The 17,914-nt window shown below is 33.4% G+C and overlaps 1 protein-coding gene across 1 annotated transcript in view; it reads left to right on the forward strand.

The window, feature by feature from the left end:
- LOC103313817 (uncharacterized protein) overlaps positions 1-14,411 on the forward strand; it is a 124,450-nt gene extending 110,039 nt beyond the window's left edge. Inside the window, exon 4 of the mRNA XM_064355934.1 lies at positions 14,184-14,411. Within this exon, the coding sequence (XP_064212004.1) occupies positions 14,184-14,311 (128 nt within the window). The 3' untranslated portion in view covers positions 14,312-14,411. The remainder of the gene's footprint in view (positions 1-14,183) is intronic.
- The last annotated feature ends 3,503 nt before the right edge of the window (positions 14,412-17,914 follow it).

A 17,914-nucleotide genomic window follows, 5' to 3' on the forward strand; every position in this document is an offset into this window, starting at 1 on the left:
AAGTGTTTTTGCGGCCATTCATGTTTTGATGTATCAGAACCTTCACAAGCGTCGCGTTAGGGATGGAATTAAGGAAAATTTTACTTTACGTGTTTGCAATTTTGAACTACAGTTTTGGTTTATACACATATTCAAGATACTCCAGTTCACAGATTATGATGGAATGTAGACTCACCCCGTATCTGACACTGCTTAAATTTCCTATTCTTGTCCTTTTTGCTTCTTCCGAATTTAAAACCAGTGTTCCGAAAGACACAGAGCACTAACAGAATGATTGAAGAAGGTTCAGTTTATTACGAACACACTGTATATTAATTAATAAAAAAATTAAAAAGTAACCGTTATTACTTTCAGTTTTGCATTCGTACTTTGATTGCTAGATTTCATATACAATCTTGCTTCGCATAATTTCAATTTACTTTTGCAGAACTTCACACTTATAATCGAAGCATGAGTGGTTAACGTCCAGGTTATGCGCAACAAGCGCAGACAACAAGTAAATTTTATTTACAAAAAATGTATAAAAATATTAATTGTACAATATTTCCAAATCTATTTACTATTTAATTAACATTTCACTCTCACTTTCACTAGCTGTATCGTCAAATTCTCCGAAATCACTATCAGTATCACTATCATTATCCGAATTCACGTTAATGATAATTTCTTTTTGCACCTGGTCAAGACAAATTTGGTTTTTTTATGTCTCCCTCTTAGTTTGTCGCAATGATTGACTGTGTTGCTCCAAACTTCTGGTGTAACTTGATTTAAAGCCTTTTGCCATGTTTGTAAAATATATTCATTGGTAGAATCAACTTTCCCGATATGTTTGTCGTAAAAAGTTTTACTTAACGCCCAAACATGTTCTATCGGATTATAGTGACATTGATAAGGCGGCAATCTTAATACTTTATGGCCATGTTCTTCAACAAGTTTGTCTACTTTGTAATTAATATCCTGTTTACTAGACTTTGCAATTGCTAAAAATTCTTGTTGAAAAGCATTTTGTGGGTGCACTATTTTTTTCTCTTCAAGCCACCTTTTAATTTCGTCTTTTTTCCATGATGACGACAATGCTGTTTACAAATTGTTTACATTAAAAAGTCTTTGGGATTTAAAAATCACTTCTAAATTGAAATTCATAATTAACATGTATATTTGTTGGTAATAGTAAACAATTTGTTTATAAAGTTGACCAGGCAAACAAACGAAAGACATATTAATTTATTTAACAACAATAAACATAACAAATACCAAAGTGGCATCCCATAGTTTGGGAACGACTGGTAGACCCTCCCATTTTCCGCTACGCTTGACGGTTTGTATTCATTCGCATAGTAACAACAAAGACAAAACTAGTAGCAGATGGGAACGTGTTATTTGATACATTTATACAACATTCGGCCAAAATTAAACTACTTTTAGTATAACAGTGCAGTAAAAAAAAACAGGAGCACCACTAGGAGATGAATTTCTATTTTGCAGAACTAATAATAATTTGCAGACCAGGGTTATAAAATAATCCGACCGACTTGAAATTTAACACACATAAACAACTTAATAATAGCTTTCATTTGGTATTACTTTCAACCCCTTTGATTCAACCCTTAAAAACATCCCCCAATTCAACCTTGCAGACCAGGGCTTTAAAATGATCCGACCGACTTGAAATTCAATACACACAAACAACTTAGTGATGGCTTTCATTTGGTATTACTTCCAACCACCTAGATTCAACCCTTAGAAACATCCCCCAATTCAACCTTGTAGACCAGGGCTTTAAAATGATCCGAACGACCTGAAATTCAACACACATAAACAACTTAATAATGCTATCATTTGGTGTTACTTTTACCTCCTTTGATTCAACCCTTAAAAAAATCCCTCAATTCCTTAGACGCTAGTCACCCCTATTTTAAAATTTTAAATGACACTCTCAATTTTTGGAAAAGAAAGAAAAAGCTTGTCTAACCGTAAAAAATTGTTGATTTGTTATTGGATTGAGGTGAACTTTGAAATTTTTAGTTATGGGAAACCTTTGATTTTAAGCCCATTTGATTTAAACAAACAATACTTCAATTTGACTTGCAAAGGTAGAGGTCAAAACCAACATTACATATGTTTATGTTTAGGCTTTATCCCCTAGTCGCTAGCCACTCCTGTAACATTTTAAATAGTGCCTTCTACATTTTGAAACATCAGAAAGAAAAAAAAATTAGGAAGAATGGAAAAACTAATCTAATTGTAGGAAAAACACATAATTGTAGATTTGTTTTTGAGTTAGGGGTGGTTTTAAAAGTGAGGGGTACAATTTAAAGTTCTAATTAAGGGGATGATTATGCGAAACGAAGAAGAAACGAAGATTATGCGAGTTTTAGACTCTCGCCTTCCAAGACGAATCATATGTTCTTTATTTAAATGAAATTGTCTTAAAATCAAAGGCTACTAGGTACTACGACCAAAAATAAAATTACTCCTACCTCAAAAACTCTTTATAAGCTATATTTTAGCTAATAAATATCGAAGTCTTTTAATATTAAAAAAATGGCAATATATCTGGCTCCAGGGGAGAAACGGCATATTTTCTCACGCAAGAACCTCCCTAAAGTATGGCACCATATCTTTGGAATAGCCTTGTTTATTACAATTTTCATTGTCCCGTAATTCCATGTTACATAAACATGCATATAAATACATTTGAAATTCAAAAAGTGTAATCTCGTGACGTATTCGCGCGACGTCTGCTGATTGGCTAAAAATTACGGCGGAACTATGTCTCTACTAACCATGTATAAATCTATCCATATGCGATAGGCATAGGCCACTAGGTAATAACCTTCGACCAAATATCGTATAGACTCGCCATACAGCGAGTTTATAGGCAGGTTGTTTGAAGCCAACATCTAATGGCGAGAGGAATGAGGGGCAAGAGGAAGCTTACTCCTTGTTCAATGGCAGCTCGTAGTCAAGGGGCAAACAATTGAAAAAACATTACAAGTGTCAGGAAACAGTTTATGTATTCGAGTTTAAAAAACATTTCCTTAGTTAAAATACTTCTAATTTTATCTTATGACATGTCGTCAGAGTTATAATATTCAAAAATATTCAGTATCAAAGCGGAAAATCAGAATACGTTTCGACGCCGCTGGTGTGTTTCCATATTTCGGTTAACACTGTATTTTATTACTTACGAATAACATTACCGATGTATAAGCCCTTGTGGAATATATACTTTCTCCTGTATATTTCGACGCAAGAACCAAATTTTACCCATTCACAGGTAAATTTAAGCCCAAAATTCACAATTTTTCCTTTAATCACAATTGTGAAGCACGAAGTTTGACGAATATTAACGTAACACTTGGAAATATTTTGAATGCACCAATCAGAGAAGGGGTACCTAAGGGTACCAAATATTGGCTTCACAACAAATCTCAATTTGCCCAGTCTATACGATATATGGTCGAAGGTAATAACTCGTTAAGAAAAAGCCGGGAGTAGGGATGTTAGTTAGTGGTAACATCACTGAAGCGCTGATATGGTAGCGCTCAGCTCCGTTTGCGTGTGCGTCATCTGACATTTCTCTCACTAAGTTTACATAGCAGGGGCATAGCGGTGACAAACTATCAAATACTTTTTGAGATTACGAAGTGTTTAAATTATGAGTTGTTACAAAAAATACAGATTCACAAAACAAGAACTAATAAACGCAGAATCAAAAACCTAACGGAACGCAAATCACAAAACACAATAAACGAACAGAAAATACTTGCGATTAACACCGATAACACTTTCGACAACCATGCGACGACGTCTATAATTTACTGTCAATGTCAGTTTGACAAATTCGTGACACTTGACGGTGTTGTCGAAGTGCACATGTAAATTAATGTTCAAGGATACCACCCTTAGATAGCCCTTAGCTGTTTAAATTTGCATTGTTTTTGATAATTTTTTATAGCTTTGTGTTGGTAATGAAAAAATGAAATTGATGACGCACACGCAAATCGAGCTGACCGCCACTATAGGCAATTAAAAAAGATGAAAGATATTACTGTCTCAATCATTTAAAAAATTTGTTGTTCGCGCATGTGCATAGCCGTCTCGAACTCAAGACGGCAATGGCATGTGTCCATACAATAAGAGAGAGGAGGAAGCGAATCTCTCTGTCTACCCCTCGTTTTTTCGCGAAAGCGCTACCTAACCCTGAGAGAAGGAACTAATTCGATAATAGCGGGAAATTCAAAGAGGACATTTTATTTATTTTCCAAATTTAAAGAATTGTAAATGTTAAATGTTTCTGTACTCATGCACTGTTACGAGATATTTTCAAAAAAATGCATCTGTAACAGTTGCAATAGCACAAAAACATTTAACATCGCTTAATAAATTGTGTAAAACAACATAAAAGATTAAGACATAGAGGGACATTGCGAATTTGAAAACCTTGAACCATAGCAAGTCCTAAACTCCCTGCTTTCACAAAATACTAGCTTCGCAACTACAATACATTTATTTATTATTATGATATATTAATTACTGCACATTATATTTAACTCCTCTTCATTAGATTTTCAATTACATCCCAAGAACCGTTATCATCACCAAGGACGGTCTTCATCTCCTAAACATCAAGAAATTCCCTTATTAGAGAAGTTTGTGTGATCCTTCTTGGTGTAGTATGATTATATTAATATCTAGAAATCGCAATTAATTGTTGTATAGACACCTTTCAGTAACGTTTACCTTAATTTGCCTTAAGTTGATTCATTCTTCATTAAAACACTGTCATTCACTCTATACACTAGATTCAAATAAAAGATCCACATAAAAGTGGAGATGTTTGATCACAAAAACATTCAAAAAATCACGTTAAATCGTTTTCTGAAGTCTTCAAAACACATTAAAACAAAATGTCGCCAAAAACCGCAACGACAGCAAAATAATCGGCTGTTTATAAATCAAAAAGAGAAGTGTGGGCACGTCAATTATTTTTAAGTGAACCTGTTTTACTTTTAGCAAAATGTGTGACAGATTCCTTTAAATTTACAGATTTCTTTGCAACTGGCTCTAAGCTGGAGCGCACGAACTATTTTAGCCGTTTCCCCCAGTGAACACATAATTTGTATACACTTTCAGGGGCCTGCATGTGTCTCCACTCCAACGGTTCACACTTGAGTATTGTCAAAATGGTGTGTCTCTGGTTGTGATGAGACACAGAATCAATGAAACTATTAAATTTGTCGCGACCCTTCATTGTATCTTCAGGCGCAGAATTTGTGTCTGTTGAACAAGTGCGGCAGGCACGTGGATGAACAAGATCACATTTTTACAGCCGACACACCAAACTTCGAGTTTTACAAGATCCTTTTCAAACTGAGGCTGATTACCTTGTGGAAATCCTCAGATTGAAATGCGTCATGTAAAACTTAAAGTTTTGTGTGTCGGGTGTAAAACTATGTTTTTGTTCATCAAATATCAATTATCCAATACCAGATGGGTTTGAATTTCCTTCCAAGCAATACAACTAGCGCTTACGTGACGTTACCAGTAACCTGAATCGACAATTTGATTCTAGTAAGTGGTCACGTCACGTAAGTGCTAGTTGTATCGCTTGGAGGGAAATTCAAACCCCTCCGATATTGGACCAGAAACAATGATAAATTTGATGAACAAAAACACCGTTTCACAGTCGACACACCAACTTTTATTTTTACACGACGCGTTTCAACTTGAGGATTTCCACAATGTGATCATCCTCAATTTGAAAAGGGTCATTTGCAACTGTAAAACTGTGCCTTTGCTCATCAATAGTATATATTTGACAATTGGTAAAAAATAATACATATGTAATACGTAATATAAATTTATTTCAAAAAAGTTATTAAAAAACAAATGTAATAACTTATACTAAGTAACAATTAGACCTTAATTTTTCGATTTTAATTTCTCAATTGCTAATTTTCTACTATGACATTTTTTATAAAATTTGTACGCAGCTGCCTTAATGGCATCTCCTGCTACTAAAAACCGACGCTTTTCTTTTCCTTGGAGAATTCTATTTTCTAAGTTGATTCAATGGTAGATAAAAAACAAGCACATTTTGTCAAAAAATAAATTCTCCAAGTTGTGGTCCTGGCATGACAAATTGGTTATCACATGGTGTCGCAGCAACCCAATTAAAGTTTTTTTAACATTGTTTTTGGTGCACACTTTTGGGATATAATGAGTTAACACTTGACCGGCTTGTTTAAATAATTCTAAGAAATTATTTCCTGGTCGTAAAAGTGCGTTGGGTCGGTAATCTCTAAAATGTAAAACAGGATCAGTGTTTACCGACCCCAACAACAACTGTTCCCGACAGGAAGAACACACACCTACAGTTTTTAACAAGCTTTTTGCAACATAGCCTGCCACATAGTTTTCGACACAACTTTTTGTGGCGTGAAATGAAAAGTGGGGATCCGCCTCAATATTGATTTCAAGAGGTTGGACTCCCTCGTCGTCCCCTTCAACAAAGTGGCGTGGTGAATCTAGTGCCTCTTCTGTGTCATCCTTCTCGCAATTCGATCCCGGAGAATGGACGGACAGAAATTATTATTATATTATATTATTAATAAATTATTACTCACACCTTAATCAAAGCAAGCAGACGATGAACGGCGGATTTAACAAAATAAAAGGGGTTTTCAACAACTGAAACACAATTTCTACATCTATTTTTACCAACACAATGCTCAACGAACAATGTTAGGTTAGGCAATGCACGTGTTTTCTTTTTTTGAATTACAGAACCGTTGGGGACACATGCGCAAACACAACGATTAAGACCGTGAATGAGACAGTAATATATTTCATCTTTCTTGATTGCTTGTCAGCGCTTCGGTGATGTTACCACTAACTAACATCTCTACTCCCGGCTTTTTTTGAAGAGTGAACAGCCCCTGTTTATCATTAATTCATTAAGTGTCGTCCAAGATTCAAGAGTCCGGAAAAATTTCATGAACAATTCTAAAAAGTGAGGTTATGTATAATTAAATAAAGTGAATAAAATTGGTGAAAATACGGTGAAATAAAATTGGTGAAAATCCACGTATTTATTGCATTTTTTCAAATGCAACTGGAATTTTCGAGAAATTTTTCTAGGAAGCCCGCCAGTTGGACCGTAAAAACATCCGGAGCCTCAGTGTTTGGACACAAACTGATCTGGAACAGTTCTGTAATCGATCTTAAATCATTTTCAACACTCTAAAGCCCATATAATTAGAATTGTATTTTTTTCTGAAGAATAAAATTATTTTGTGATTTTTCTCATGTGTCATTTGTAGTGCAAATTAATTCAGGGAAAATTCCAGAAAATTGATAAAAATCGGCCGCGAGTAACTCATTAAACACGTTAAAACACGTTAAGAAGGATGGTGTGGACTCGAAATGGATTAAATTAAATTGAATGAAATAAAGTAAAATGAAATTACATTTAAAAAGGAAGGTGTGCGAGGTGAATGGATTAAATTAAATTGAATTAAATGAAATTAAGAAGAAAAAAACTTTAAAAACAGGGTTCAGGAGGTTAACCGACGAACCGACTCGAAATTTATTAAATAAAATAGAAATAAATGAAATTAAGTAAAACCGACTCGAAATGGATTAAATTAAATAAAATTAAGCAAAAAAAATGAATTGACAAAAATTGACGAAATGACACGAAGGAAGTGACTGCCATGAGAATGTAAAAAATGGCGCCGCAGTCGCCACATTTGCGAACACTTATCCACAGGTGATGTGTTCCACAGTGTTGCTAAGCAACGAAATGACACGAACGAAGTGAATAACGCATCTTCGTAAGTCCTTTTTATTCCAGTGGTGGCTCTTGGTCTTTTCAAAAGAGGAGGCAGATTTTTTTATTGTAAAAAAGATATATATCATAATATATTAGAGTAAGTAAACATTACACACCATTCGCATTTAAAAGTAAATAACAAAATAATCTTAATACGCATTTTGCCGGGAAAAGAAAAACAAATTAAAAAACAATTCTAGAAAACAAATTGATCCAAAGGTCAGGATTAGTAAAGGCAATAACAAAAACTAAATTCTTATTAAATAATAACGTGAAATAAATTAAAAAAAAATAGTAATAATCAAATAAAATTAAAATAATACTACTTATACTAACAAAGATAAATATATGAAAAATAAATTCTTAAACACATAATAAATAAAACAAAATTAAAAAATTGAAACCATTAAATATGATAATAAATATAAATAAAATTCTTAGAAAACGTACTGTATTTTCACATGGATAACAACCAGCTGTGAAGTTGTTAGTTTGGTACGCCGTGTCTGTTTTTTTAGGGTACCGATTGGCAGTACTAATTCATTGTCAAAATTTGACACTTGGCACAAGCGCAGTAAGGAAAATCATAATTTCAAACTGAAATTTTAAAAATAAGCAGCCAAAAGTAATAAAGAAGCAAGCAACGCTAAATGTTGATGTAAAACAGGTCATTATAAAATGCCTCGCAAAAATCGAGCAAATTTGCCTAGGCGCTTTGAAAAGAATATTGGAGACAACAGTAAAAAATGTTTTCAATAGAAATTTTTATTAAAACAAAGTATTAGTCTTGATACCCTGTTTTTAGACCGGTTTCATAACTCACAGATTTAATTTAAGTGAATAATTAACAGATTTTAAAAACTTTCAAAGCTTTCACTGTCAATTTTAACAAATTTCTCACTAGAAATTACTCAAAACAATAGCGCTCATTTAAAGACCGGCTTACACACACCAAATATAAAGAACTTACACTAGGACGTGGTTTTTATGAAAGTGAACCGGCTTTATTTAAAATAACCGAGGAAAAGAAAATCCATCGCAAAGTAAAATGTATGTTTTATATTTTAATGACGAAATTGCAGGGGAATTCGACGAGTTTTTTTGTAGCAAAAACATCAATAATTCTTCTTAGATCACTACTACTTACTACCTAGTTTTTTAATTAAATCTTTTTCAATTAAAATAATCGACAAATTAGATAGTCTGTCCTATCCCATAGTATTACGTGTGTATGTATTATTATTTTTTAACTTTGAAAAACTTCTTTCAACTGAAGCAGAGGTTACGGGTATAGCCACAACTTGAGAAATTAACTTAAATAATTCTGGCATACACATATTAAGGTCCAACTTAGTCATAAACTGTAACATTTCAAAATGTGTTTTTGAATCACCAGAAATTTTGTCATTATATAGTAAAAATTATATTGTTTTACTAAATTGTCTAATAATTCCTGCGGAAATAATTTTAAATAATTTTGAAAATTGTCTTATTGATATGTTGTCAAAATTTGGGTTTTTTATAATGTAATCTAAAACCTCGATTAAGTGTTTTCTATAAAAAAATACTGTCGAGACAAATTGAGATAAAAAATTCCAACGAGTTGGAATGGTCGTGGGTAATCTAGTTCCACGAATTGTATCTAAAACATTAGTTCTTTTGGTCGATCTATAGAAGTACGAAGAAAAACCTGATAAATTGGCGAAAAAAATTCTTACTTGCTTCAGAGAACTGGACGCATTACTTGAAACCAAACTTAAAAAATGGGCATAGCGATGTACAAAAACTGTTTGAAGAGCAGAACATTTTACTTTACTTTGTAAACCATTTAAGTGGCCAGCCATCACTCTGGCCCGTCATACGTCTGTGCAATTAATTTTTCCTGTATATTAAATTTTCCAAAAGATTGATTCAATAAATTCGGGTACGACCCGAACTAACATCATAAAATCCCATAAATCTTTCCACAACGACACCGTTTTTGATATACCTAAAAATGATTGACAATTGTGAACGACAGCTAATGTCCGTATATTCATTTACTTGCCATGCAAAGAAATATGAATTATTTATTTCACTGTATTTTGTTAGATGCAATGTGAACTATGCAATCAATTAAATTGTTTGAAATGTCTTAGAAGTACCAGAAAAAAAAAACAAATTACTGTTCAAAAATTCTTTTAAAATATCCTCCCTCTTACTCATTAATGAAACTAATTCTTTAAAATTCCCTCTATTCAAAGATTCTTTGCTTTCGTCGTGTCCACAAAATGCTAACTCCTGACAACCAAGAAACAGACAATTACCAATCAATCGTTCCTCACCACGATTTGAAAACAAAACACATGGCGAACAAAATCACTTTTTTAACGTTTTGCTTTTTACATTTATTGTACCAGGAATTTACAAATGTTCGTGATGGTTTACCTGGATTGATTATTATATTATTTAAGTCTGGGCCAGGTACCCCTAATTCTTTTATATATATTTGATCCTCAAATGGAAGTCGAGAAAATTTGTTTTGTATTAGGAACTCTACAACATCTATAGAGTTCCTACCACTTATCTCCTCGACAGTCACATCCATACTTTAGTATCCAGATTTACAGATTTACGTGCCCCAAACAAAATCTAACTCACAATGTGAATGCACTCATTATCACTGCAAAAAAAGTAGAAACTGTTGCAAATTTAACAAATCCCGGTAAATTTGAAATAATTAATTTCATTAGCTTAATAAAAAGGAGCGTGTATGCCTCCAATCCAGGCTTATGCGGGCTTTGAAATTCTACTCTCCCGATTGAAAACATCTCAAATTACATATTAGTCTGTCTAAAAATCTTAACTCTTCGGAGGCATGCTGCGGACTGCTCATAAAGCTGTGAAGTCGCTGCGGTTTATTTAAAATTGGCTTACTATTATGACTATTATTTGCAGCGGAAAGATAAGGTATAGTCAAATGAAAAATTGCATTAAAATTGCGTTTTACTACTTTGAAATATATAAAATAATTGAAATATTTATATAATATTTTATTATTTTGTATTCATTTTTCACTGAGGAGGCACTGCTGCCACTGCTTTGTTAATATCCTCATTCAAGAAAAATCAGCTTAATTTTTGGATTGTGGGCTGCAGGTTTCGGGATCATGTAATTATTTTCAATTTTTTCTTCCATGAGCACAGTTAGTTTTTACACATCTTCCTTATTATTGCAGGTGATCACAAGACCACCATGTTTCGTCTGTTCCACTCGAGTTTTGCCGATATCCTGTTCATGTGGATCAATCTCCTTTTGCAAAGTTTGTAATGGTACATTATTGTCTTGATTAACTTTGGGTGCTACAATTACGTCACGTTACGTCGCTGTATTTTTTGTTGGTTGCGAGGTATCACTGCCGGGTACTATTCCACTGTGATCGAGATGTGTGACACGTTTATTGGTTAATTCTGAAAATTTGTCATTAATATTTGCAACTAATTCGGCCTTTAATGTTACAAAAATATCAAGTAGTTTCTTCATTTCATCAAGAAAGGTTTTGACTTTCTGGGATACGTGACAGTCGTCCTAGTTTTCTTGATCCACATTTTCGGGGTCGTTACTTTTGATACAAGATTTTAGCTTTTAATTCCACCTTTAAAGATGCAATTTTACGTTTTAGGATTAAGTTGTTTTTACACACTTTTTCTTTAGTTAAGGCCGGAGAGTCGCTAGATGCACCTTCGTCGCGCGGCATTGCACCATTATACAGACTGATCCCGAAATACTGAGTCTGTTGGCAACACTGGACTTAAATTTTTAAGGATACCAATGGAATACGCTTCCAGTTAACAACAATTTAACATTCTCATGGAGTTGTACGTCAAATAATTGTCAAGAAAAATCGAATTCGGTTGCAATGTTGCAAATTACGAGCGCAAATACTTTCAAATGTGTTGCCAACAGACTCAGTATTTCTGGATCAGTCTGTATAATGGCAGACATAGAATAAAAGAGAGGGAGAAGCGAATCTCTCTGTCTACTCTTCGTTTTTAGCGAAAGCGCTACCTAACCTTGAGACATCGAACTAACTCGATAATAGCAGTAAAAAACAGGACATTTTATTTATTTTCCAAATTTAATGGATTATAAATGTTAAATGTTTCTGTACTCATGCACTGTTACGAGACATTTTAGTAAAAAAGCATCTGTAACAGTTGCAATAGCACAAGAACATTTAACATCGCTTAATAAAATGAAACAAAGTCCTTCCAATAAAAATTCATTTAGAAACAATAATAACGTGCTGGAATGTATAGGCAAAATTAATTCAACTCGAATTGTTGTTTATAAACATACTCTGATGTAGTAATGTATGTAAATACATTGTCCAAATATACATAATGATCCAGAAAAACTGAGTATGTTGGCATTAGATTAAATTATTAACCGGAAGTTACTTTATTGGTATCCTTTACAATTGAAATTCAGAGTGCTAACATACATAGTATTTCGGGATTAGTCTGTATAAATACATCAGTTTTGTTGGTTCTATTAGTTATCTGCACACTGTTGAGAAAAACAAAAAAATATCAAAGTTTTGATTGTAACGTTTGACATTAGTCCAATTTTTGAGTTCCTAAAGCTAAATTTTACAATTCTCAGATAAACAAACTTCCGATAAGTTTTTAGTGTTTTTGCTCAACAATGTATTTTTCGAAATTTATTCGGGGTTATAAAGTTATCGGATGTTTGTAAAAGCGGGCCTAATACGTATAATAGTTTGATGTTAAAGTTCTTGATAAGTTTTGAAATTTTTTAAGAGTAATGTCGATTGCGTCCTAGTTATTAATAAATTACACAAACACAAGAGAATTTTCGTTTAGTTTCTAAATTTAGCAATCACAAAAAAGAAAAATCTTGTTTTTTTAACAGGCATAGGCGTTATAAAATTGTGTAAAACAGCATCAAAGATATAGACAAAGGGACATGGCAAATTTGAAAACCTTTAACCATAGCAAGTCCTAAACTCTCTGCTTTTAGAAAATACTGGCTTCCTAACTACAATAAATTTATTTATTATTATGATATATTAATTACTGCACATTACATTTAACTTCTCTTCATGGGATTTTCAATTACATCCCAAGAACCGTTATCATTTCCAAAGACGGCCTTCATCTCCAAAACATCCGGAAATTCCCTTATTAGAGAGGTTTGTGTGATTCTTCTGGGTGTAATGTGATTATATTAATATCTAGAAATCGCAATTAATTGTTGTATAGACAGACACCTTTCAGTAACGTTTACCATAAGTTGATTCTTCCTTCATTAAATAAAACACTGTTAATTCACACTATACACTAGATTCAAATAAAAGATCGATATAAAAGTAGAGACGTTTGATCACAAAAACACCCAAAAGATTACGTTAAATCGTTTCCTGAAGTTTTTAAAACATTTTAAAATAAAATGTCGCCAAAAACCTCAACGACAGCAAAATAATCGACTCTTTATAAATCAAAACATTGAAAAGAGAAGTGTGCACACGGCGATTATTTTAAAGTGAACCTTCTTTACTTTTAGCAAAATGTGTGACAGATTCCTTTAAATTTACAGATTTCTTCACAACTAGCGCAACCTCTGGGCTTGAGTGCACGAACTATTTTAGCCGTTTCCCCCTTTGCCCCTCGCCTCTCACTGAACACATAATTTGAATATACTTTCTGGGGCCTGAATCGACTGTATATAAATCAAAGCATTAAAAAGAGAAGTGTGCGCACGTCGATTATTTTTAAGTGAACGTCCTTTACTTTTAGCAAAATGTGCGACAGATTCCTTTAAATTTACAAATTTCTTTGCGACTGACGCGACCTCTGAGCTTGAGCGCACGAACTATTTTAGCCATTTCCCATTTATAAAATAAATAAATATTGGCAAAATACAAATATTCTATTTTGAAAATCCCAGCGCGTGGCGCATTGAGCGCCCTCTACCAAAAGTGTTTCAAAAAGTGGCTCAGTTCGTTTTTGCGGAGTAAAAGTTTACATTGAGTTGCCGATCTCAACCTTATCTCGATTAAAAATACATATATTGTATGAACCTCGATGCGCGAAGACGTGTTCGGTGCATTTGCACAAATGAAGCACTTATTCATACCTCATATACATATATTACGTTTATGCACACAAAACGTTATCTCGCACCTGGTTTCTATTTCTGAAAACTGAAAGTTTTACTGAAATTCAAAATAAAACATAAATGATATTTGGCGTCATCATCAGTTAAATTTTCGACGGCCGTCAACCTGTTAATAATAATCTGGATAGCTAATAATGATTTTGTTTTTTTTTGTTAATTTCAGGTATTCCCTGTCTGGCTTACGGTATTGCGGCAATTTTTTTAATTAAACATAACGAGAACGTGGTTACGTCAAAAGGAAATGTCAAAATATATTTTCTTTATCCCGAAGATAAAGGTTCACAATACTAATTGATTACAGAAGTTACAGTGTGAATAGTAGATTCAACATAGTGTACATATTTTTATGTAGCAAATAGTAATACTAATAAACTTATTTGAATAAATTAAATTCTGTAGTCTCGATATGACACTTTTTTCCTGACAATCAACCATTTGGCAAATTATTGGCAAACCATTAGCAAAATATAGCTTTGGTGGAAATATTTGAAAATTGTTCAAATTTATCTGTCTACAGGATCAGAAATACGTGTGTTAATTTTAAAAGGTAAGAAAATTCAAAAAATATAACATCTTTTCTATTTGCAATTTTTTAATAAAAAAGTTTTGGGAAAATCAGTCTAAATCATATTTCAGTTCATAATAGAATTGCAACAGCGCATTTGAATTTTTTGGAGTGAAAAATAAAGCACAAATTGAGTGTTTCTGAATAAGAAAAGAATTCTGTGGTAAAATAAATCACAGCGAGACTCTTTGAGCTAGGAAAAATTTATCGCAAAATTGCTTTACAAAAAAGTCCCTAGTACCAACATAAAATTTTGTATATTTGATGAAAATTAATGGTTCAAAAGGCTGATTTAACCCCTATATCTAGAAGTCATTTAGTAATTATTGGTTTTATCTCTCTTTTATACATTCTTACATTACATAACTAGAACTATTATTAAAGAGCTATTTGTTCTGTATCTCAAAAATTAATAATCCCACGTAGAAATCTCCCATTGCAAAAAATGTTTTATTATTTTCTTTATGCATATGAATTTTTTCGGATTTTTTTTCAATTCCATACAATAAAATTATTATTACTAATGAATTAATAGTTATTTATGTAACAAGTCCGCAAAATAAAGTTTTAGAGGACGAATCGGATAAGAGACGAGGCGACGAAGTAGCCAAGTCCTTAATGAGTTGAGTCCTCAACTATTTTGCGGAAGTGTTGTTTACAAACTTTTTTGGTACCAGCTCTCTAAAACAACAAAATTGTAAAATTCTTTACGTTTCCAATCCACCTTCATCATAAGTGCATTCGATAGATAGTCATAGCAACGACTGAATTATTGAAACAATAATTATTGTTTTGTCAAATAATAAATAAATTAGAGTCCGCAAAGTGATGCTATGACGACTTTGAGTACTTATCCTTTAAAATGACATTTTGCGCAATGAAAGCAGTTCTCAAAGAAACCATTTTAGGGAGCGTGTAAAAAAAACATGAATAGTGTTAATAAAATTTAAAATATGAAATGAATAATTAGCCAGTCATTCTAAAACAAAGATACTTAAACTTCGACCATATAGACCATATAGACTGGGCTAGGTGAGATTTGTTTTGAAGCCAACAAACATGTGCAGGTGGGGCAAGGGGAAATGAGACTTGGTACGCGAATTTAACCCTTAGGTTCCCCTTCTCTGACTGGTTCATTCAACATATTTGTAAGTGTTTCGTTACTATTCGTCAAACTTCGTGCTTCGCGATTGTGTTTAAAGGGAAAAATTGTGAATTTTGGGCTTAAATTTACCTGTGAATGGGTAAAATTTGGTTCTTGCGTCGAAATGTACAGGAGAAAGTATCCACAAGGGCTTATTCATCGGTAATGTCATCCGTATGTAAGAAACTACTTATGTTAACCTAAATATGGAAACACACCAGTGGCATCGTAACGTATTCTGATTTTCCACTTTGATACTGAATATTTTTGAATATTGTAATTCTGAGCATATGTCATAAGGTAGAATTAGAAGTATTTTAACTAAGGCATTTTTTTAAACTCGTATACCTAAATTATTTCTGAAACTTGTAATGTTTTTTCAATTGTTTGCCCCTTGACTACGAGCTACTATTCAACAAGGAATAAGCTTCCTCTTGCCCCTCACTCCTCTCTCCTTTACATGTTGGCTTCAAACAACCTGCCTACAAACTCGCTTTTCGGCGAGTCTATATAATATAAGGTCGAAGTACTTAAATGATGATTTGTACAAATAATTTTGAAAGAAATTTACATACGAGCACCTACATAGAGAAAAAATTAGGCATTTGAAAACAAACGCTAAATTCTGGGTGATTATTACGAGTAATTTGTTTTACCGACTTTTACGATCCCTTTCATCTTTTTCTTAGAATGGGAAGCAGGTATACTGGGGCTTCGCTTACAGTTTCAACAGATTCCGAGAAAATCTGAGGTATTTTAAAGAAGGCAGTGCCTCCACTGCTGGCAATGGTGCCCAAAAAAATGAGGAATGGAGACCGGCGTACCTGTGCATTATCTTTATTTAAATTCCAGTGATTCCGGCCGTTTTATATGTTGCAAACAAAACAAATAATCGTTTGGAATCTGTGAATTACCGGTTCGGGCACCACCTCCACCTCTTCCTACTGCGCATGTATAAAAAATGTAGGTGATAGTGTCAGGCGCAGGCGCAAGCGCGTAATCGCAGCTCGCTGGCCTGCGATCCATGGGGGTGTCGCTTGTATAGAGAAAGAGGAAACATGTTTTAAATTTCGCGCTATGTGCTCACCCTGGATGTCAACAATGTCAATCCATATAAGGCATAAAGCACAATTAGCATGCGCAGTTTTGTAAAACGGTTGACGACATTGACGGTTTATTTAAAATAATGTTTTTTTTTTGTGTGTCATGTGTGGTCGTGAGCATCTTGTCGTTTAGGTTGGTTCTTGTGTGAAAATCGCGTTTGTCTCATCACGGAACGCAGTTATTCAAGAATGGAAAGAAGTCAGAGTGTATATGCCTTCAAATTCCCCCTGTACCTTCTTAAAGCGCACTTTGAATGTTATGTGAGACTGGAACTGTTACGGAAAAGTAAAGTGCTAGTTTTGTTGTGCATGAGAAAATTACACAATATGTTTTACTTTAGAATGTATTTTGCAGTACTATAATTAATAAAACCGTTTTTTTTAAATAGTGTAAATTTGTTTGTCCCGTGCTTAGTGATAATAATTTTACAGTTTGTATTACAAACTTTGGGTATATTTATTCAATTTTTGTATAAAACCAGTAATGCAAACTAATAAGGGTACATACATAAAATACGCAATGTTCAAATTGCGCACGGTTTTTCAATTTCCAATATGGTGGATTTAGTTTCTCACTCGACCGCACGTAGCGCTATCAGCATTAATTTGTTTCCCCAAAATAACACGGCGCGGTCGCCACTTTATATTCTTTGGTTGCAAATACAGAGTGTCCCAGCTAAGACTTTCAAGCCTGATATTTCAGATATTTGTCAACGGATTTTTATGAAATTTAAAATGCAGATATTTTAGAAGATAAAGATTAAAATGAAATTAATGCAACATCTCAATTCTTATAAACGTAATTTTTACATGCCTTTTTAAAATGTTAAGCTTTTTAAGACATATGTCATACTTATATTAAAAAAGTTATCGTCAGTGAAAAATGTTTTCAGAAAAAACTCGTTCGTGGAAGACGTCTGTTTCGCGTGAAAAATGAAAAACAAACTGTTAAACGTGGGTACAGATGCAAAAGCGTAGATCTCTATGAGAGAAATGTGCACTACCATTGAATTTTGGTCAATTCTACTCGCAGAAACCTACCTGTCACGCAAGGGACATTTCACAATTATCTCTCACCCATA

This window comes from Tribolium castaneum, chromosome 3 (assembly GCF_031307605.1).
Source record: "Tribolium castaneum strain GA2 chromosome 3, icTriCast1.1, whole genome shotgun sequence".
NCBI lineage: Eukaryota > Metazoa > Arthropoda > Insecta > Coleoptera > Tenebrionidae > Tribolium > Tribolium castaneum.